Genomic DNA, 19,656 nt, shown 5'->3' with positions numbered 1-19,656 from the left:
CATCCTCAAACACCTACATGAAGGGACCTGCTGTGGAAGGGATGTTTTAATGGACCTCATTAGACATCATTTGAAGGGCCCTCATTTACAAAGGGCATTCAGAAGATTATCCAAGCCTGTCAGATATGCACCCAAAACAATTCTAAGACAGAACGTGCCCCAACAGGAAAGGGAGTACAATATATAGAGTATACCCATTAGAGGACTGGCAGTTTGAATTCACACAGAAACTTTAAATTTTTTTGTTTCTGTAGACACCTTTTCTGGATGAGTAGAGGCATACCCTCTAGGACTGAGAAGGTAACTGGGGTAATAACACTTTTACTAAAAAAAAAAAAAAAAAAGTCCTTAGGTTTGGACTTCTTTACAGTGTTCAGAGAGACAATGGACTGTTGTTCAGACATCTCCCAGGAGATAGGACAGGCACCAGATTCAATGGTAACTACATGCATCTTGGAGACCCCCAATCTACAGGGAAGACTAAGAAAACAAAGCACACAATAAAGAAGACCCTGGCAAAAATATGCCAGGAAACACATTTTAAATGGGACCAGGCACTCCCTATTGCTTTGCTCTGGATTAGGATAGTGCCCAGAAGCAGACTTAAATGAAGTCTCTTTGAAATGGGAAGCCCTTCCAAGTTTCTGCTTTAAGAACACCCCCTTTAGATTTAGAACATATATAAAAAATCAAACAATATGTACCACATTTAGGGCAAACACTAACAACTCTGCACAAGGTCGCTCATTGCACATCTACTTGTCTGATGTACCCTTATACACCTGTTTCAGCCAGGAGACCAAGTGTTTTTGTTTTTTAATATATTTTTATTGATTTCAGAGAGGGAGAGGGAGAGATAGAAACATCAATGATGAGAATCGATCAGCTGCCTCCTGCATGGCCCCTACTGGGGATCAAGCCCATAACCCGGCATGTGCCCTGACTGGGAATCCAACCGGCGACTTCTTGGTTCATGGGTCGATGCTCAACCACTGACCCACACAGGTCAGCAGACCAAATCTTACTAAAGACCTGGAAGTCTTACTAAATAGCTGAACAGCAGTTAGCCAAGTAATGGACTGGTCCCTATGACCTGCTGACAACACACTCTTCCCTAAAGCTCATAGGAAATCAAGCCTTGGATCCACTACACATGGATCAAGTGGGCACCACCTGAGGAGGACTTGGATCTGACTGCTGCTGTTGATACTGCAAGGGAAAACTGTACCTGCGCTCCTGAAGGAGATTTAAAACTCCTTTCAGAAAAGGACAGCGCCTCCCAAAGCTAAGTGACAATGTTACTTGTATTTTATTATTATTTTTTACAATTGCTATACTTTATGCCCATGCTTGGATTGATAAACCTTTGTCAGCATCCCCCAAATAGTGGCTTCCTCGGCAACCTTACCCTGCTGTTGGGTGTGCCACCCAAAGCCTCACTCAGGGAATTGTTCAGTCTCTTGTTTCTAATTTTGTTATAATTTCCCCTGCACTGCTGGGCATATCCCTCACTAAATACTTGATTCGTTGTCTAAACAATAGGTCTCATTTTGGAAGCCCATCAGCAACACCACCCCTTGAAATATGAAGCAGTCTACCAGCTTCACTTGTTCAGCAGTGCCATCCTCTAGATGCTGCATATGTCGCCTTCCATAGACAGCAATTCTCCTCCCTCTTGTAAAGGCTTCTCTCTCTTCTTGACCCCCTTCTTCCTTTAGTAGATACCAAGAATCTCTGGAACCAGGGATGGGTAAGACTACATCCTTTGACAGCAGGAAGAAACTACAGAAGATAAGCCTTTATCTATTTACCCTTGTAAGAATATACGGGTCCAGAGTTCTGAAGGGGAGAATTGTTATCATAGTCAGGGAGCACAGGGGAGTCTCTCCCATTGGCCAAGATGGCACAGGGAGAGGTTCTTACACTGAGCATGCCAAAAGCTAAAAAGATGAATGGATAGGGCCCAATCACACCAAAAGCTAAAAAAGTAACTGGACAGAAAAAAAGTCCTCCACTCCCTATTCCTATAAGAACTACAGGCTTGAGCAGGAAAGGGAGATGGTCTTTTAGAAGGGAGTCTACCATTCTCCAGATCATGCCACCTGAATAAAACTCTTCCCTTTTGTACCAGCACCTATCTTACAAGTTTGGTTTTTGTTGCTGCAGGCAGCCTAACGTGTGTTTCATTGCCATATGTGTACTTTTTTTTTGTGTTGCACCATTCACCCAGTACCAAAGTTGTGTCTTTATGGAAAATGCTACACTCCTCAGACTATATATTTCCAGCTACATAATCAATTAATGTGAGGTGTAAAAAGAACACACAGCACTGTGGGCCTTTAGCAAGATTTAGCTTTGCTAGTGTGTAGTTTGGTTACACATTTGACAAAGTTTGTATAAAAGAATGTATGGTTAATTCCCAAAGTTTGTTTAAAGGAATATAATTCTTGATCTTATACTGTTTGGAGCGTAAGCAAAACTCATTATACAGAAAAGATGCCTTACATCCCAGAGAGGCTGAAATCTAAAGTGCCCACAGAAAGACTAAGCAAGGCTTGCAGTTTAAGGTGTAAGATGGTTGTCAGACATGAAGGCACCTCGGTCTACACATCACGTACCAAAAGGCTGACCTCTGTTCTCTCAAGCACCTGATATTCTATGTCCCAACTGTCTAAAGATGGTCATTAAGGACTTTGCAATTCCCACTCATAAACTAATTTAAAACCCAAAGAGACAGTATCTAAAAGAAAGAGTAAGCATGAAAACATAAATATAAACATATTTAATAGAAATATTAAAATAATCACTATATTTCCTCATGGCTAAAATCATGAAAGAATATTCCTTTTGTAATCAAATAACTTTTTAATCATGCAAAAAAGTATTTTTGTTATTACATTCATAAGCAGAAACTATATTTCAAAACAAGTGTATAGACTTAAAAAAGGCCTAGACTTAAAGAGAAAGTGGGATTTATTTAAGTACTATTACAGTTTTATTGTATGCTGTTGGCATACTTATATTCACAGTATATAAAGTAAAAAAAAATTAATCTTTTAAAGTCAGCTCTGAAATAGATGCATTTTCTTTAATACATTCACTAGTTAGTTCTGTTCTAAAACAGGAAGGAAGATAGATATATGACTCAACAAGTCAGCATCACATTTCAGTTAAATTAAATTGGAAGCCAATGTTCTGAGTAACTAAAGTACAAGTCAGTTCACCAGCTGAGAGTGAAAATTAGAATATAAATTGAAAAGCTCAAGAGAGACCTTCATAGAACATACTGTAACAAATATTAAAAATAGAATTCTCAAATTTATGATTTAAGAACACAATTTTTTTGTAGTCAATAAAATACATTCAGAGGCATCAAAAGCAAGTCATAACACCATCTAGAGTTATTAAGAAGAACTGTGACCCTGACCGGTTTGGCTCAGTGGATAGAGCTTCGGCCTGTGGACTCAAGGGTCCCGGGTTCGATTCCAGTCAGGGGCATGTACCTTGGTTGCAGGCACATCCCCAGGGGTGTGTGTGCAGGAGGCGGCTGATTGATGTCTCTCTCTCATCGATGTTTCTAACTCTCTGCCCCTCTCCCTTCTTCTCTGTGAAAAATCAATAAAATATATTTAAAAAAAAAAGAACTGTGAATTTCTAAGGGGTGTCTCTTAAATCCTTCTAATGGAAAACTTACAGAATAACATTATCTGCTGAAACATGGGAAGCACCAGTTTCATATTTTGCTAAAATGCTGAGTAATACAGTCATTGTTCTGATAAATTTTTATTTGGGGAAATGGAGAGAATTCTCAAAATAGACTCATGGCTTAGAAGTAGTTGAGCTGTAACAAGAGCCTGGAGAGACACCATGAAATCAGCCCACGGTGAGGTGGTGGTTCCATCTACTCACATTCAGTGTTACACCAGCCAATAAAGGGCTTTGACAAAACAGTGAGTTTTGATATAACTTACTTTAGAGTAGAAAAAACCCAGTTAATTTTAAAGTAAATAACTATATAAATTGTATTTTAACTTAGTCTCATAATTAACTGTAGTATATTTAACATATAGTCCCTTAATAAACAAACCAACTTTAACAATAAAGCATTTTCCTTCATGTTCTAATTAACAAATTTCTTTAACAATTTATAGCTAATTACAATCTACCAGCCCGACCTTGCAACAAATATTTGTGTAATATTATTTTAAAAGCCTAAATTCCAGTTGATATGATACCAAAATATCGCTTAATTTTAACATTCACAGTACTGCTCAGAAATAGGCAGGTCCTGAGGTTCTAGAGAACGGAGTGAGCTTTTGGTGCTTTCACCTGGCATGCGTGGATGACCACAGAATCAAAGAGCTGTGGACTGGGATCAACAGTGCAGGCTGTTGTACTTTTACTTCAAGCTGAAACTTTTAAATACAGGATACAGGGGTGGGTAAATGTAGGCTTTCAGCTATGAGTACGTGAAACACAGTTTATTCGTATATTATTTATTTGTATTACAACAGTAAACGTACTTTTGCCCACCCCTGTATCTGTGCACACATATGTACAAACACGTGTGGATATGGATATACACACACTTTTTGATGAAAGAATAACAGCAATATATGTGAACCATTTTTGCCAAATGGATTCCATTTGGTTAATAAAGAATGTTCTTTCCATCCATCTATCTAAGTCCAGACCAGCTATGCAGATAGGATGCCCATCCGGAGGAACGGGAAGCATTTTCTTCCTCACCTTTGGGGAGTTAAAAAAAAAAAAGTATTAATCTTCTCATATCATACTTCGACGTTACGAATCTTTCTGTTCTTAAACTTTCAGTATTTATTGTTTATTGTCTTTCTCTATTAGATAATTCAAAAATAAAGTCTCCAGTGCCATTACATATTATTGGAAATAAAAGTAACTTTTTATATTCTTTTAAAACAGAAGCCTTTACATAACTTAGAACCTAAAACCAATCAATTTATGGTAAACCTCAAAACAAACCCCAAACGACTGTTTTTTAATCATTTAAAAATTAGGCTTATTGAAGTATAATTTACTTCCAGTAAAATTCAACCTTTAAGTGTAGCACCACCCCAACCAAGGTATAATGTGTCAAAGTTCTCTCGTGCTTGTTTGCCAGCACCCCTGCTACTCCTTTATAACCATTGCTTTGCTTTCTGTCCTTATAGTGTTGTTTTTTCCTAGAAATTCATATAAATTGAATCACATTGTATATAGTCTTGTTGAGTCTTATAGTTGGCTTCCACTTGCACAATTCATTCAAGAACCATCCATGCTGCTGTGTGTATCAGTTCACTCTTTTCTTTTTTTTTTTTTTTTACTGCTGAGTAGGGTTCCATTGTGTGTCTGCACCAGTTTGTTTACTTATTTACCAGTGAAGGATATTTGAGTTGTTTCTAGTTTTTAGCAATTTAAAATGAAGCTGCTATAGTGGGCATGTGCTGGGGGTGGGAGTGGCTGGGGAGAGGTCAATGGGGGAAAAAGGAGACATATGTAATACTTCCAACAATAAAGAATTTAAATTAAAAAAATGAAGCTGCTATAAACATTTGTGCACAGGTATTGTTGTTTTTTGCTAATCCTCACCCCAGGATATTTTTTCCCATTGATTTCTTTTTTTACATAAATATATTTTATTGATTTTCCACAGAGAAGGAAGGGAGAGAGATAGTCAGAAACATTGATGAGAGAGAAACATCGATCAGCTGCCCCCTGCACATCTCCCACTGGGGATGTGCCCACAACCCAGGTACATGCCCCCGACCAGAATCGAACCCAGGACCCTCCGGTCCGCAGGCCGACGCTCTATACACTGAGCCAAACCGGTGTCGGCCCATTGATTTTTTTTTTCTGAGAGAATAGAAGGCAGGAAGGGAAGGAGGGAGGGAGAGAATGAGAGACAGAGAGAATCACTGATGTGAAAGAGACACATCCATTGATTACTTCCTGTACGCACCCAGAGCAGGATGGGGAAAAGAACCTGCAACTCATGTACATGCCCTTGACCAGGAATCCAACCGTGACCCTTCGGTGCATGGGCCAAGGATTTAACCACTGAGCCATGCTGGCCAGGGCTGTGCCTAGGTTTTTAATTTAAAAATTTGTGAACTAGTTCACATACCATAAAATTCACCCTTTTAGGGTATAAATTTAGTGGTTTTTAATATGTTCATGAGTTTCGTGTTTTTCTTTGTGTAGACATAGGTTTTCTAAACACCTTGGAATGGGACTGTTGCTGTACAGTGAAGGTATGCTTAACTTATCCTTCACTCCTCCCCTCTCCTCCACAGAGGCAATCATCATTACATTTAGCATGTACCCTCTTCCAGGAATCTTTCTGTGTTTTCAGACATATATGTACAGTTGGGTCTCATTCAGAGAAGCATTTTCAAAGTTTTAAATGGAAAAATTCTACAGTTTACACACCACTTTCATTTCTTTTTCTGTTCATTGTCTGGTTTTACTCATGCAGGGGGTGGGGGCGTCCCTCAGCCTGGCCTGCACCCTCTTGCAGTCTGGGAGCCCTCAGGGGTTGTCTAACGGCTTAAGTCGGACATCCTTACCGCTGCTGCAGAGGTGGGAAAGTCTCCCGCCACTGCCACTGCGCTTACCAACCGTGAGCCCAGCTTCTGGCTGAGTGGTGTACCCCCTGTGGGAGCACACTGACCACCAGAGGGCAGCTCCCGCATTGAGCGTCTGCCCCCTAGTGGCCAGCGCGCATCATAGCGACTGGTTGTTCTGCCGTCGGGCTGAAACTGGCTCTCTGACATCCCGAGGGGTCCCAGATTGCGAGAGGGAACAGGCCAGGCTGAGAGACCCCACCGCTGCACTATCAAGGCCAGGGAGGACATGGGAGATTGGTCACCAGGCCAGCTTACTGGCCATTTAAGGGGAGAGGATTACATAAAGGCACAGATACATGGAGGAGCGATTAATGGGGCAGGAGGCCTTGTAGAAGTCTGTCTTCCACAATCTGCAAGTAGAGCTTCTAGAAAGCTCTTTATTTAGGGATAGATAACTGGGCACTGACTCTGCTTTCTCCCATCAGAGGACGTGGCTTTGCTCCCAGGAACAATGAGAGCTAGGAGACTGTACACATTTCCCAATACAAAATGCAGAGATTATTGTGTGTTCATCTGGAATAAATGATATACTCTGAGTATAGGTCTTGTGACACAATAAAACTCAATCTGTGTTCTCAGATCTGGCATGTCCCTGCTCTGTCAATATTCCTGGCAGCTATTCATCTCAAGTAAGTAACCAGAGCAGAGCCAAGCTAAGATATGGTGCCTTTGCTCTTGCCCTGAGCAATTATTCTGTTCTGATAAGGTTCTATAGCCTCTACAGATCCAACCAGGCACTTACAGTGAGTATGTCAGCGTGCACTGAAGGGTCAAGGGTTCGATTTCTGTGAGGGCACATGCCCAGGTTGTGGGTTCGATCCCCTGTGTGTGGAGGCAACTGATGGATGTTTCTCTCTCTCTCTTCCTTCCCCTCTCTCTCTCAAATCAATAAAAATATATCCTCAGGTGAGGATTAAAAAAAAAAGCTTATGAGAGTCTTTGCATTTTTCCCCATTGTGTTTGTTGGACTTTTTCCTCTTTATGTGTACACAATGTTGGACCTTGGTATATAAGTAACAATATACAGTTCTGTAAATGATAACCTAGTTAGGGAGTAAAGATGTACAGAAGCAACTTTTAGTTCTGGCCAGAGCAGCAGAGCTGAGATTCCAGTTTTGCACAGGGAAGTACTATGTAATTAACATATCTGGAGAGCAGAGCTGATTTATCACAAGTTGTATCTCAAGTGAACTGCAATCTGTGAGTTGTGCTGGGATCTGAGAAGCAGGGAGCAAGCTGAGTTAACATTTACATTGCAAGTAGAGTGACAATATTTTCTCAGCAGTGTCTTCTTCATGTCACATTTTTGGGACGAATGTGGCACTTTATGTTGTGTTACTTATATAGAGATGTAACAGGCAGCAAACAGGAGCTCATAACACTTGCTTGGGGTGCAAGCTGGGCCCTTAAGAGGTGTTTATAATAAGGATTTTAATGTCACTTATCAGAGTTGGATAACCTTATTCCCTAAACTAATGCTTCTCAAATATTTGTGACCTAAACCCATAGGAAAAAAAAAGACATTTTATATTAGGAACTGACACAGTCAGACAAATAATCAATATCCATACATATACCTAGAGAGTTTTAAGAAATAATTCTTATTCTTACTAAATTCAATGTATTCTGATGTGTCTTTTTTTTTTCAAACCCTCACTTGAGGATATGTTCATTTTATGAGCTTAACAATAACCCACAACCGTTGGACAAACTAGGATATGTTCATTTTAGAGAGAGGAAGGAAGAGGGAGAGGGTGAGAAACATCAATAAACAAGATTTAAAAGTTATAATTTTAAGTCATAGTGTTAAGAAAAAGATTTTAAGTATACACACAAAGTCTCAACCATAAGACAACATTTAGTGTAAGTCATAAAACAAGTTTTAAGACTTTGCTTCACATACCTTGAGCAATTGCAGCAAGTTTTCCCTTTTCTTCAGGGCTGAGCTGTAACATTGTGTCTATGACAGGAAGAAGCCTCTCTCTTTCACTACCTGGTTTTAGGAAAATGAACTGTAGCAAGACATTCTTCAAGTACTCCAGGTTAGCTACGGACTTCTCTCGCTCTTGATTTCTTTCCAATCTTCTAACTTCACTTTTGAGAAGCTAGTATTAGAGAAATGACTTAAAAGTGGGTTTTAGGAGCTCTGGTTAAACATGGCAGACTGAACACATGCATTTTTCTTCTCTTCCCCCTGTCATGCCCCCAAAATGACAATAATGGAGAGCCTAGGAGAGGAGAAAAATGTAGATGAGAAATATCAAGAAAGTCCCAGAAAATGGGAGACCAGCTGCTGACCAAGTACCAAAGACAAAGAGGAGAGAATGGATTCCACAGAAACACAGAGAATCTCCTGCCTCAGAAGTACAGGTTACAATGGAAACTGAGGACTACATAAAGTCTATGTAGGTTAGTACCAGATGTTCCCTCTACCTGTGTACTCTCTATAGAAACTAAGCCAGAGGGCTCAGGGCTTTGGGTTGCTAAACACATTTTAAGGAGTGCAAGCCAGTCTAAGAGCAGGGGCTGAGTGAACATCTGTATCCACCACCAACCCCTTTCTCTGCCCTGCTCCCAGAACCCCCAGAAGTTAAGATGCACACAATAAAATTAAGTTTACATGATGAACAGCATTTCACGAAAAATAAAGTTTATTTTAGGATAGAGTGAAAATTCTGGAGTCCAAGATAATCTAAAATACAAGGAAAATGGAGCAAAAGATATGAAGAAGATGGTAGAATGTTAGTCTTTGAGGAATATTTCTGGGTTGAAACAAAAAAAATATATATTGTTTTAGTTCATCATTTTATAGGTTATTCCAGGAAAGTTAGCCAACTCTGTCCTAAAACCCAGGGCCATTTTAGAAAAGTGACAATAAGGTCTAAGAAATCATATGAGAATGTGTATTTGTGGAAATAAAAATATAAATAGTCACTTAGGTTCACGGGATTAGTGATTTGTTAGATGTGATAATATTTTGACTATGTGGGGAAATGTTTTTTTTTATTTATTTTTTAATAGAGATGCATACGAAAATAGTTAGTAATGGGATGTCATAATATATTTAAACAGAGGCCTGGTGCATGGATTCATGCACTGGTGGGATCCCTTGGCCTGGCTTGCTTCCTCTTGCAATCTGGGACCCCTCGGGGGAAGTTGGAGACCTGGTTTCGGCCCGATCCCTGCAGGCCAGGCTGAGGAATCCCACTGGTGCATAAATCCGTGCACCGAGCCTCTAGTATGCATATAAGATCTTTAGTTAATCTCTTTCTGCCCTCCCCCCTTCCCTCTGAGATTCATCAGTCTGTTCCATGTTTCCATGCCTGTGTGTTGAGCGTCTGCCCCCTGGTGGTCAGTGTGTGTAATAGCTACCGGTCAAATGGTCGGACACTTAGCATATTAGCCTTTTACATATATAGATGTACTGCAAATAACTGAATAACTTGGCATTAAAAAAGTTATTTTGACAAGGACAACTGGTGGTCCTGCATGGCACAGGCAGAAGCATGTGTTTCTTGGAAAGCCAGGGGTTGGAATTTTGCTCCACCATTTATCAGCGTCAGGTGTTCTCTTCAGTGCTTTTGTTAGAAAGGACAAGGGTAAAGGTCTGGTGGTTCTCACTAAATGCTATTCTTGCTAAATGTTAAAAACCCAGGGCCTGGCTCATGAGAACTACTCAACAAGTAGTATGACAATATTTAGAGAGTCTATATACCATTGAGCTAGGGTGGACTATATAATTTGTGTAATCCTCAACTGCTCCACAATATACCTTGTTCCTATACATTTCTGGTGTCTTTAAAGGAGGAAAAACTCCCTATGCTATTTTACCATCTGTGGAAAGTAGTTTAGTGCCATAAATAGCAGAATAATCTGAATAAGAAATGCTCCATGGTTTATCTTTAAATACCCATTTAAGTTTTATTTAAGTACATGTAGAATAATGACTTGTGAACATATGTCTACATTCTAAATCTATTACGTTTCTTAGAAAAAGTAGGAGTTAAAATAGTATTTATATAATAGATATAAAAGCAATTAATATTTCTTGATTTCGGGAATGTAATACCATTAGGAATCAAGATGTTATGGATACACCTGATCTGTGAATTTTTAAACTTAGATAAGTGTGTGTAGAGGGCCAAGACACCCAAATTGCATTTTCTTTGGCAGTTTTTGAGCCTTACCTTAATTTGCTCCATAAGGATTGCATTGGTTGCTTCCGTTTCCCGAAGCAGGCCATTTAAGTGATCGGCACTTTTTGTTGTGGAACTGAGCTTTTGCATCAATTCTTCTTTGGTAAATTCAACATGCCACAAAGGAGGCTCTGTAAGATGTTGTTCCAGTAATTAATTTTCAAAATCAAGATTACAGATGAAGATTCTAAATAAGAGAAATATCTTAGTACAGATATTTTGCCCTGCAATATTACATAGGTCCACTTTCTTTGCCATTCCTCTAGTCATCATAAAAGAGTTAAAAACTTACATGTTAAATGTAACAAAGACAATCTCTGTTGTAAGGCATATAACCTAATTACACATAAGTTCTATGAGCCCCAATTCTGCAATTTATTAGGCTTTTATTTATAAATCATTTTTAAAAAAAATATATTTTATTGATTTTTTACAGAGAGGAAGGGAGAGAGGTAGAGAGTTAGAAACATCGATGAGAGAGAAACATCGATCAGCTGCCTCCTGCACATCTCCCACCGGGGATGTGCCCGCAACCCAGGCACATGCCCCCGACCGGAATCAAACCTGGGACCCTTCAGTCCGCAGGCCGACGCTCTATCCACTGAGCCAAACCGGTTTCGGCTATAAATCATTTTATTAGTTTTATCACTCAACCTCTTCTATCTTGAGCTTGTGTCCTTTTACTTATAAATGAAGTAGTAACATTTACTGATCACTCATATCATGGCGCCTCAAGAATTTTATATGAGGTGGAGTAGTTATTATTCTTCAAATTTTACAAATTTTGAAAAAAGCTTAGAGTCAACAAGTAATTTTGGCAAAATCACAAAGCCAAGTCTGATTCTAGGGTCTAGTGCCACTCTATAGTGATGCTTCCATCTCACCACTATTAACTTCACTTAAGGAACCAGGAGTACAGCCTCTACCCACATCATAATCAATGATTGTGGATAATCAAGGACTCCAGATCCTGAAACTTCAGAAAGATGATAGATTCCCCCTGAATTGTGAACATTAGTTAGTATTCATTATAGGTAAGAAAAATATACCACACCTTCACTAGTATATGGAAGAAGGCAAATTTAGCACTACTGCTTTATCGAGAGGAATAAAATTGTTTCTTAGAATGGTGAGAGAATATCATACTTTGTAATACTACCTTAGAACTTCCAGCTATCTATTTCTGGCTCAAGCTTAGGCAGGACTAATTTTAATTAAGCAATTTTTTTGTTCCTTCATCCTGCAGGAAAGTTTTCCATTTGAAAACGGGTGGAACACTGAAAGAAATTTTACTGGAGTAGATATAAAAGCATTTGTAATTTTGAGTAATATTGATTAGACAAGACAGTAAAATTAAATAAAAACATATTTAAAAAGAGAAACGTACCAAGTTTAGTTTCGGGAGAATTAAGAAGTTGCTCTAAAGACTGCGTGTGAGTGCCAGTGGAAGATACAGACTCTGTATCAGTGGTCTCCATCCCTTCTCCCTCCTCCCGGGTTATACAATGCATGTCCAGCAGGGGGAGGTCTGTGTTTCTCTTTTCTCGAAGGTTCTTCACAGGTTGGTGGAAAGAAACTGGGCCTTTTTTTTTTTAAAGGGGAAGCGAGAGAGGGTTCAAAATTGATAAATTCAGCATTAACAGAGATACACAATAAAATTAAAATGATCCTAGGAATGTCAGATGATATGACAAGGAATTTGAATAAATAGAATAAAAAGTAAATGATGTATAAAAAATAATTTCTAAAATAGTCCTAAAAACTGAACTTGTAACCACACTTAGTCATTTCAGCAGAAGCTATAAATTAATTACTACTAGTTAGATATGATAAACTATTAGATAAAACAAAGCTCACAACATAGAGACCTCAACATTGGTAGAAATTCTAAAACTAGATTCCAGCTATTTTTGAGGATTAGGTATTTCAGCTGGCTGCATACTTTCTGACACAACAGACTTGCTGACGTCTGCTCAGCAAATGTTCTTGTTGATCACTGCCCTTATACCTCTACTGATTCCTACCATTGTCTGCTCAGTGTTCAGGCAAGAAGAACCTAGAGTTCTGGACAGGGAACTAATCAGCACTAATTCACGGGCAAGGCTCTCCTGCTTGCTGGTAGTGAACACTTGCAAAGAAACATACGGTTGGTAAGACACTTTCAAACACATCACATTATCGATCCCAAGAAACCTGAAGTTCAGAGAAAGTAAATGACTTTGCCCAGGGTCTCAGAGCTGGGTCAGGGACCAGAATTCTAACCCAGGTTTTTTAACTTCAAATTTCACTTATTTCCCATTCCATGAAGTTGCCTCCCATTTTCTTTTAATATATTTTTGTTGATTTCAGAGAGGAAGGGAGAGGGAGAGAGAGAGATAGAAACATCAATGATGAGAGAGAACTATTGATCAATCCACACTGGGGATTGAGCCCACAACCCGGACATGTGCCCTGACCACGAATCAAACTGTGATCTCCTGGTTCATGGGTCAACGACCAACCACTGAGACATGCTGGCTTGGTGGCCTCCCATTTTCTTTCAAACATTAGCCCTCTGGATACATTTGTTGAGGCATTTTCCTGGATTTCTGATATTTTCCTAACTGCTATTCTACTGCTGATTCTTAGACTACAATCTCTTATGCAACCCATGTTTCCCTGGCTGATTACTTCCTGTGCTGATTCTTGGCATATGTTACGTTTTCTTAAAAGCTGGTTTCTGACCCTGATGAGTGACTTTTAACTGATGACATTTTTCCATGGGAAACAGTGTTAAGTATGAAACTGATACTTAATACTAAAATGTAGCCTCATTTGGGCTGACATATTTCCATCTCTTCCAGAAAGTAGACTGCTACTGGGTTTGGCTGAACTAAAACTCCAACTAATCAGAAACTTGAGAGGGAAGAGCGGTATTGGCCAACCATCCCTGTAAGTTCAGTGCTGCTTGAGTGTTTTCAAGCCTCTTGCTCTCTTAATATTTCTAATTAAGAAATACATACATTTTGATGACTAGTGAATAACACCAAACAAATCCAGTGAACATTTAAATCTGACAGGTCATGAGACTACACAGTATGTTGGAGTCAGAGAAAGGAAATCCTCTATTACATGGAGGTTGACAAATACATGAAAATCAATATTCTCTGGTTACATAGGCTGGTTTAAGCACAATCAAGAATGGTTCCAATATCTTCTCTGTGAGCAAATCTAAAATTCATTAATCACAGAATCAATACTGGCTGTCACCTAGTAAATTTTCTATTTTCTTAAGAATTTTTGAAGAATGTATTTGAGTGACATAAATACATGAGAATATAAACAATGATTGTTTCCATGTGTACATACATACTTTTTGTGGTCGATTCACTCTTAAGCTGGAAAAGCTGAGTTTCCACCTTGGAGAGCTGTTGCTGCAAAGTTTCCACTGTCTTTCTGTGCTCGTCCTGCAAGTGCCTCACTTGATCTCGGAAGCTGCTGCGAAGGACCTCATTCTGGGATGTCAGGTGACTCACAGTTTGTGCATGTTCAGACTTCATCATCATGTTCTCTGATTGTATTGAACATAACCTGAAGGGTGACAGGCACGTAATTCATATGAGATCTTTCAACTTAAGATGCTGACTCAGCCTTTCTTAACTGGGCCCTGCAAGAGAATTAGCCCTGAGATAGGAATGAACTTCTCTCCTATGCATCTAAGATGGGACTAGCTGTGTAACAACCTGGGGAGAAATGACACTGGCTGTCATCTAGTTCAAATCCTAGTCTATGTTCCCTAGTTCAGAGAGGAACCTTGGTTGAGGAACTATGTTGTATGGTTTAGATGAGAAACTTCCTTCATAGTTTAGCAGAAAAAAGCACTATATTTAGGGCATAAATATTATACTTTTAATTAGTGCACTTTAGGTTATCTTATGTGGTAGCTCAAACAAATACAGGATTAATGTATTTTTCGATTATCCCCAAAACACACAAAAAGAACACTCTTTTGATTCATAAGGAAAGCCTTAAAGGAAAGCATCGCCTTCTGAGCGAATTAACATGACACTCCGAAACACAAAGACTTAGCTTACTATAACCGCTTCTGAATTTCCCTGCACCCAGGTACCCAATTAAAAATACAGGCATCTGGTTCTCTTCCTCGAGCCACTGAATCACAATATCCAAAGGTAATCCTAGAAGTTGCCTACTTTTAGCAGTTTTCCATGTGATTTTTATGTAGTCAGACTGATACTAGTAAGGGACCTACTATTTGGAAACTACTATTTTTAATAGCTGAGTTGTAGTATTGATGTTCTATGTTTGACGTTGGTAAAACAAAACATTATTTTTTTTTTTACACAAGGGATCCACAAGTACACTACCATAAAAATTCAAACAATACAGAAGCAATTATAGAAAAACAGTTAAATCCCTCTTTTTATTCACACCTCCCTACCCCTACAGTGTAAAACCCCAACTCCAGGGGTAAAATTCATTAATGGTCGAGCATGTAGCTTTCCAAAATCTCTTTTGTATGTGTTACACATATGGACACCATATACGGTTTTAAAACAAGATTTAGTTGCTAAAGAGGGACATATGCAATAAAGAATCATGCTTCAGAAAAGGTGCTTGTTTTATCAATCCTCACCTGAGGATATTTTTTCCATTGGTTCTTACAGAGAATAGAAGGGAGGGGGAGAGACAGAGAGGGAAACATCCATCTGTGAGAGAGATGCATCGATTGGCTGCCTCCCACATATGCCCCAACTGGGGCCAGGGATTGAGCCTGCAACAGAGGAGGGACGTGCCCTTGATGAGAATTGAGCCCGTGACCCTGAAAATATGTTTTTATTGATTTTTAGAGAGAGAGAGGAATGAGGAGAGAGAGAGAAAGAAACATTGACGTAAGAGAGAAACCCTGATCACTTCCCATATGCACCCCGACTGGTGATCAAACTCGCAACCTGGGTATGTGCCCTGACCGGGAATCAAACCTGAGACCCTTTGGTGCATGGGACAACATTCCAACCAACTGAGCCACACCAGCTAGGGCCAGAAAGGTATCTTAATTGCCAAATTCATATCAATTAATGAGTTTAAAGAATGATAATATATATGCTACCCCTTAACCCTGCATTTTTCCTGCAAGAATTTTGTTTAATATGTATCAAGGAAGTAAAGAAAGAACGATTAGCTATCATAATAATTTTCTAAGGAAGATAAAAGCTGCATTTTAGAACTAGGGTTTTCAGATGGTGTCAGTGACACTTCTGAATCTGCCTGTTTGAGAGAGGTAGAAGTTTAAGTCACACCTGGAACTGGAACAACTATGATGATGATGATGAAAGTCCTCTGTTCTTGTCCCAGCTGTTACTGGGGTGTTTATATTAATTAGGTCTCTATTTATTCCTCTACCACTTAAAAAATTCTCATACAGTAAAGTATGAATATTAAAATGTTTAAAACAGAGAATATATAAAGAAAAGGCTATTTGTTTGGGCTAGGGCACAGACAGCACAATATCATTAGAGGAAGAGAGAGAGAGAGACATCGATTTCTGGTTCCACTTATTCATGCATTCATTGGTTGCCTCTTGTATGTGCCATGACCAGGGATCGCACACACAACCTTGATGTACTGGGTCAATATATCAACTGAACTACCTGGCTAGGTCAATAATATCATTAGTTTTTCATATTTTTGGGGAAGACCCCTATAAATATCTCAAAATGCTATGAACACTGTCCAGCACTTAGAAAAGTGACTGGCACATAGTAGGTGCTCAAAAACATGTATGGAATGACTGAATTACTTCAGAGGCATCACTTGCACTTTATTTGTGTTAGCAATATAGTTAGCATTAACTTTTCTAGAGTAAAGAATAAGTGTTGGAAATTTCTGAAGTAAACATCAAGTATACACATCATTATAACATAAACTAACCTCATGGTAAACCCTGGTGATAGTTAGAAAATTGATAGATCTTTCCTGAAACTTTTGATTTATGAAATTAACATACATAAATCACACTGTTAAAAGATTAAAAAGCCAAAAAAAAAAAATGCTTTAACTTTTAAGATTAGTATACAATTGGGCATGTATTATAAACACATTTGAGATACATAAAGTATCTTTGATGAAAGACACTCAATGAAGAATCCTTTTCCTCAACCTAGGATACAACTAACATTACCACTCAATTTCTTTATGACAAGAATTCAAAGTTCCTTGTTTACAACAATCTACTTTTCTGCCAATACCCCTAATGTCTATTTATACTGATTAACAAAAGTAACAAGTTGAAGACAGAGCTGCAAAGGTAGAGGTTGCATATTCTTTTTAGCAGCTATTTTTTTACATGTTTTCCTCTAAAGAGAAAGAAAAAAATACTTGTAATTTGACACATGGTAGCAGGGTAGTGTTTTTTTGGGTTTTTTTTAAGGAAACATTCTGGCCATGAAGGCTACAGGAAAGACAGAGTATTGAATGAATACTTTCTCTTAAACAAGCTAAGAACAAAAATAACCAAAGGGAGAGTTTTAAGATAGAAACTTCAAAGGCAGAAATATTTTGCTGCTTGGGACAAACACTGTTAGTGCTGTTAGCGACCGTACTTTTCCCGGAGTTCTGCCTCTTTAGACACCGTTTCCTGCAGCATCTTGTTGTGCCTTTCTAGCAGAGTATCATGTTCAGACTGTAATGTCTGAAGTTCAGACACATTGATCTGTAAATTATTTTGGGTATCTTGTAATTTGATCTTTAGTTGGTCAACCAGCATTTCCAGGTGTTCTCTAAAATAAACAGAAATAAACAGTTTAAAATATTTTTGAAAGAAGTGAACATGATTAAAATTTTACTTTTAATCTTTCAATGTCAGACTTTTGCTATTATTATGGATGATTCTAAAGTAAATAAAATAATCAGAAGAATTCAGAGACTAGAGTTAAATATGATGCAAAAGACATTGTCAGATTTTAGATCTCAGGCACTTCAGGTTTAAACTAATAAGTTTCATATTCAAAAGGGGCAGACCATTACAAGGCATCAAAATAACATATTTTATGTTGTAGGACTATGCCATTAATTTAAAAAGAAAAAAAAATAACACAGTTCTAAGTTAATCATTATGAGAATGGTAGGTTAGATCAAGTTATAGTTAAAGAAGTCCTTGGAGAAAAACAAACAAAAAAGTACTTGGAGAAAGAAAGTCCCTGGAGAACTTGGACTTTGTAGCTAGATCTCGAATTCCAACCAGTAATTCTACCACAACTAGTACAGTACACTATAGTGATTAGTTTCTTTTTTTTTTAAGTAATGTATAAGAAAGTAGAAGGGGTCAGTCCCCTCAGCCTCTGCTGCCACCCCTCTGCCAGTGCTCCAGAGCCACTCGCCACTCGGGCAAGTGGTCTGGCGGGGGAGGGAGCGAGGCCAGTGGTCCCGCGTGCTCTGCACAGCAGCTCCATGGGATCAGCGTGAGGCGTCTTGTGTTCTGAGGACATTCCCACGGCTGCACTGAGAGAACCCATCTCCCGTGGACTGGAAATTCCTGGAGAGCTGTGTTTGTGAACAGCTGGCAGTAATTTCCTAAGTCCCATCTCTTCATTTTCCTTTGTGTTGCATTTTGGAACATCCAGAAACCATGAACACGAACAACATTAGCAATGAAGAGTTTGACTGCCATTTCCTTGATGAGGGCTTTACTGCCAAGGACATTCTGGACCAAAAAATTAATGAATTCTCTTATTCCGATGATAAGGATGCCTTCTATGTTGCAGACGTGGGAGACATTCTAAAGAAACATCTGAGATGGCTAAAAGCTCTTCCTCGGGTCGCCCCATTATGCAGTCAAATGCAATGACAGCAGGACCATAGTGAAGACCCTAGCCGCCATCCGGATGGGATTGGACTGTGCCAGCAAGACTGAAATACAGTTGGTGCAGAGTCTTGAGGTGTCTCCAGAGAGGATCACCTATGCAAACCCTTGTAAACAAGCGTCTCAGATTAAATATGCTGCCAATAACAGAGTCTAGATGATGACTTTCGATAGTGAAGTTGAGCTGATGAAAGCTGCCAGGGCACATCAAAGGCAAAGCTGGTTTGTGTAATCAACCCAGAGCTGGACAAGTATTTTCCATCAGACTCGGGAGTGACACTAGTAACTGAGCCAGGCAGGTACTATGTTGCATCAGCATTCATACTTGCAGTTAATATCATTGCCAAAAAACTGGTCTTAAAGAACAAACAGGCTCTGATGATGAAGATGAGTTGAGCAAGAAAAACTTTATGTATTATGAGAATGATGGAGTACAGGGATCATGTAATTGCATCCTCTACGCCTATGCACACATGAAGCCCCTTCTGCAGAAGAGGCCTAAACCAGATGAGAAGTATTACTCATCCAGCATCTGGGGACCCATCTGTGATGGCCTCAATCGCATCTTTGAGCATTGTGGCTTGTCCGAGATGCACGTGGGAGACTGGATGCTCTTTGAAAACATGGGTGCTTACACCATGGCTGCTGCTTCTACTTTTAATGAATTTCAGAGGCTGACTATCTATTATGTGATGTCAGGGCCGACATGGCAACTGATGCAGCAAGTCCAGAACCGAGACTTCCCGCCCAAGGCAGAGGAGGATGCCGGCACCCTACCTGTGTCCTGCGCCTGGGAGAGTGGGATGGAACGCCTCCCAGCAGCCTGCATATCAGCTCGCATTAATGTAGAAGCCATTCTTGTAACTGTTATGCGACTATAGCTTGACTTAAGGGATTCTGGGGGGGGGGGACCATTAACTTAATGATTGCTAGTTTGAAATGTCTTTGTAAGTGGGGT

General features: G+C 39.3%; 1 protein-coding gene and 1 pseudogene across 2 annotated transcripts in view; one reads left to right on the top strand and one right to left on the bottom strand.

Moving 5' to 3' along the window:
- Positions 1-2,845: 2,845 nt before the first annotated feature.
- Positions 2,846-19,656, bottom strand: part of GCC2 (GRIP and coiled-coil domain containing 2) — an 80,197-nt gene continuing 63,386 nt past the window's right edge. Inside the window, exons 18-23 of the mRNA XM_081086172.1 lie at positions 17,440-17,616; positions 14,193-14,410; positions 12,228-12,422; positions 10,832-10,971; positions 8,548-8,749; positions 2,846-4,749 (exon numbers count right to left, since the gene is read on the bottom strand). Coding sequence (XP_080942298.1) covers positions 4,679-4,749; positions 8,548-8,749; positions 10,832-10,971; positions 12,228-12,422; positions 14,193-14,410; positions 17,440-17,616 — 1,003 coding nt within the window. The 3' untranslated portion in view covers positions 2,846-4,678. The remainder of the gene's footprint in view (positions 4,750-8,547; positions 8,750-10,831; positions 10,972-12,227; positions 12,423-14,192; positions 14,411-17,439; positions 17,617-19,656) is intronic.
- LOC308516902 (ornithine decarboxylase-like) lies at positions 18,465-19,579 on the top strand (annotated as a pseudogene). The gene is made up of 2 exons: positions 18,465-18,602; positions 18,912-19,579. The product of its transcript is annotated as an ornithine decarboxylase-like (transcript).

This window comes from Myotis nattereri (genome assembly GCF_964212035.1).
Source record: "Myotis nattereri genome assembly, chromosome: 3".
Classification (NCBI taxonomy): domain Eukaryota; kingdom Metazoa; phylum Chordata; class Mammalia; order Chiroptera; family Vespertilionidae; genus Myotis; species Myotis nattereri.
This window is presented reverse-complemented; position numbering and strand designations above follow the sequence as displayed.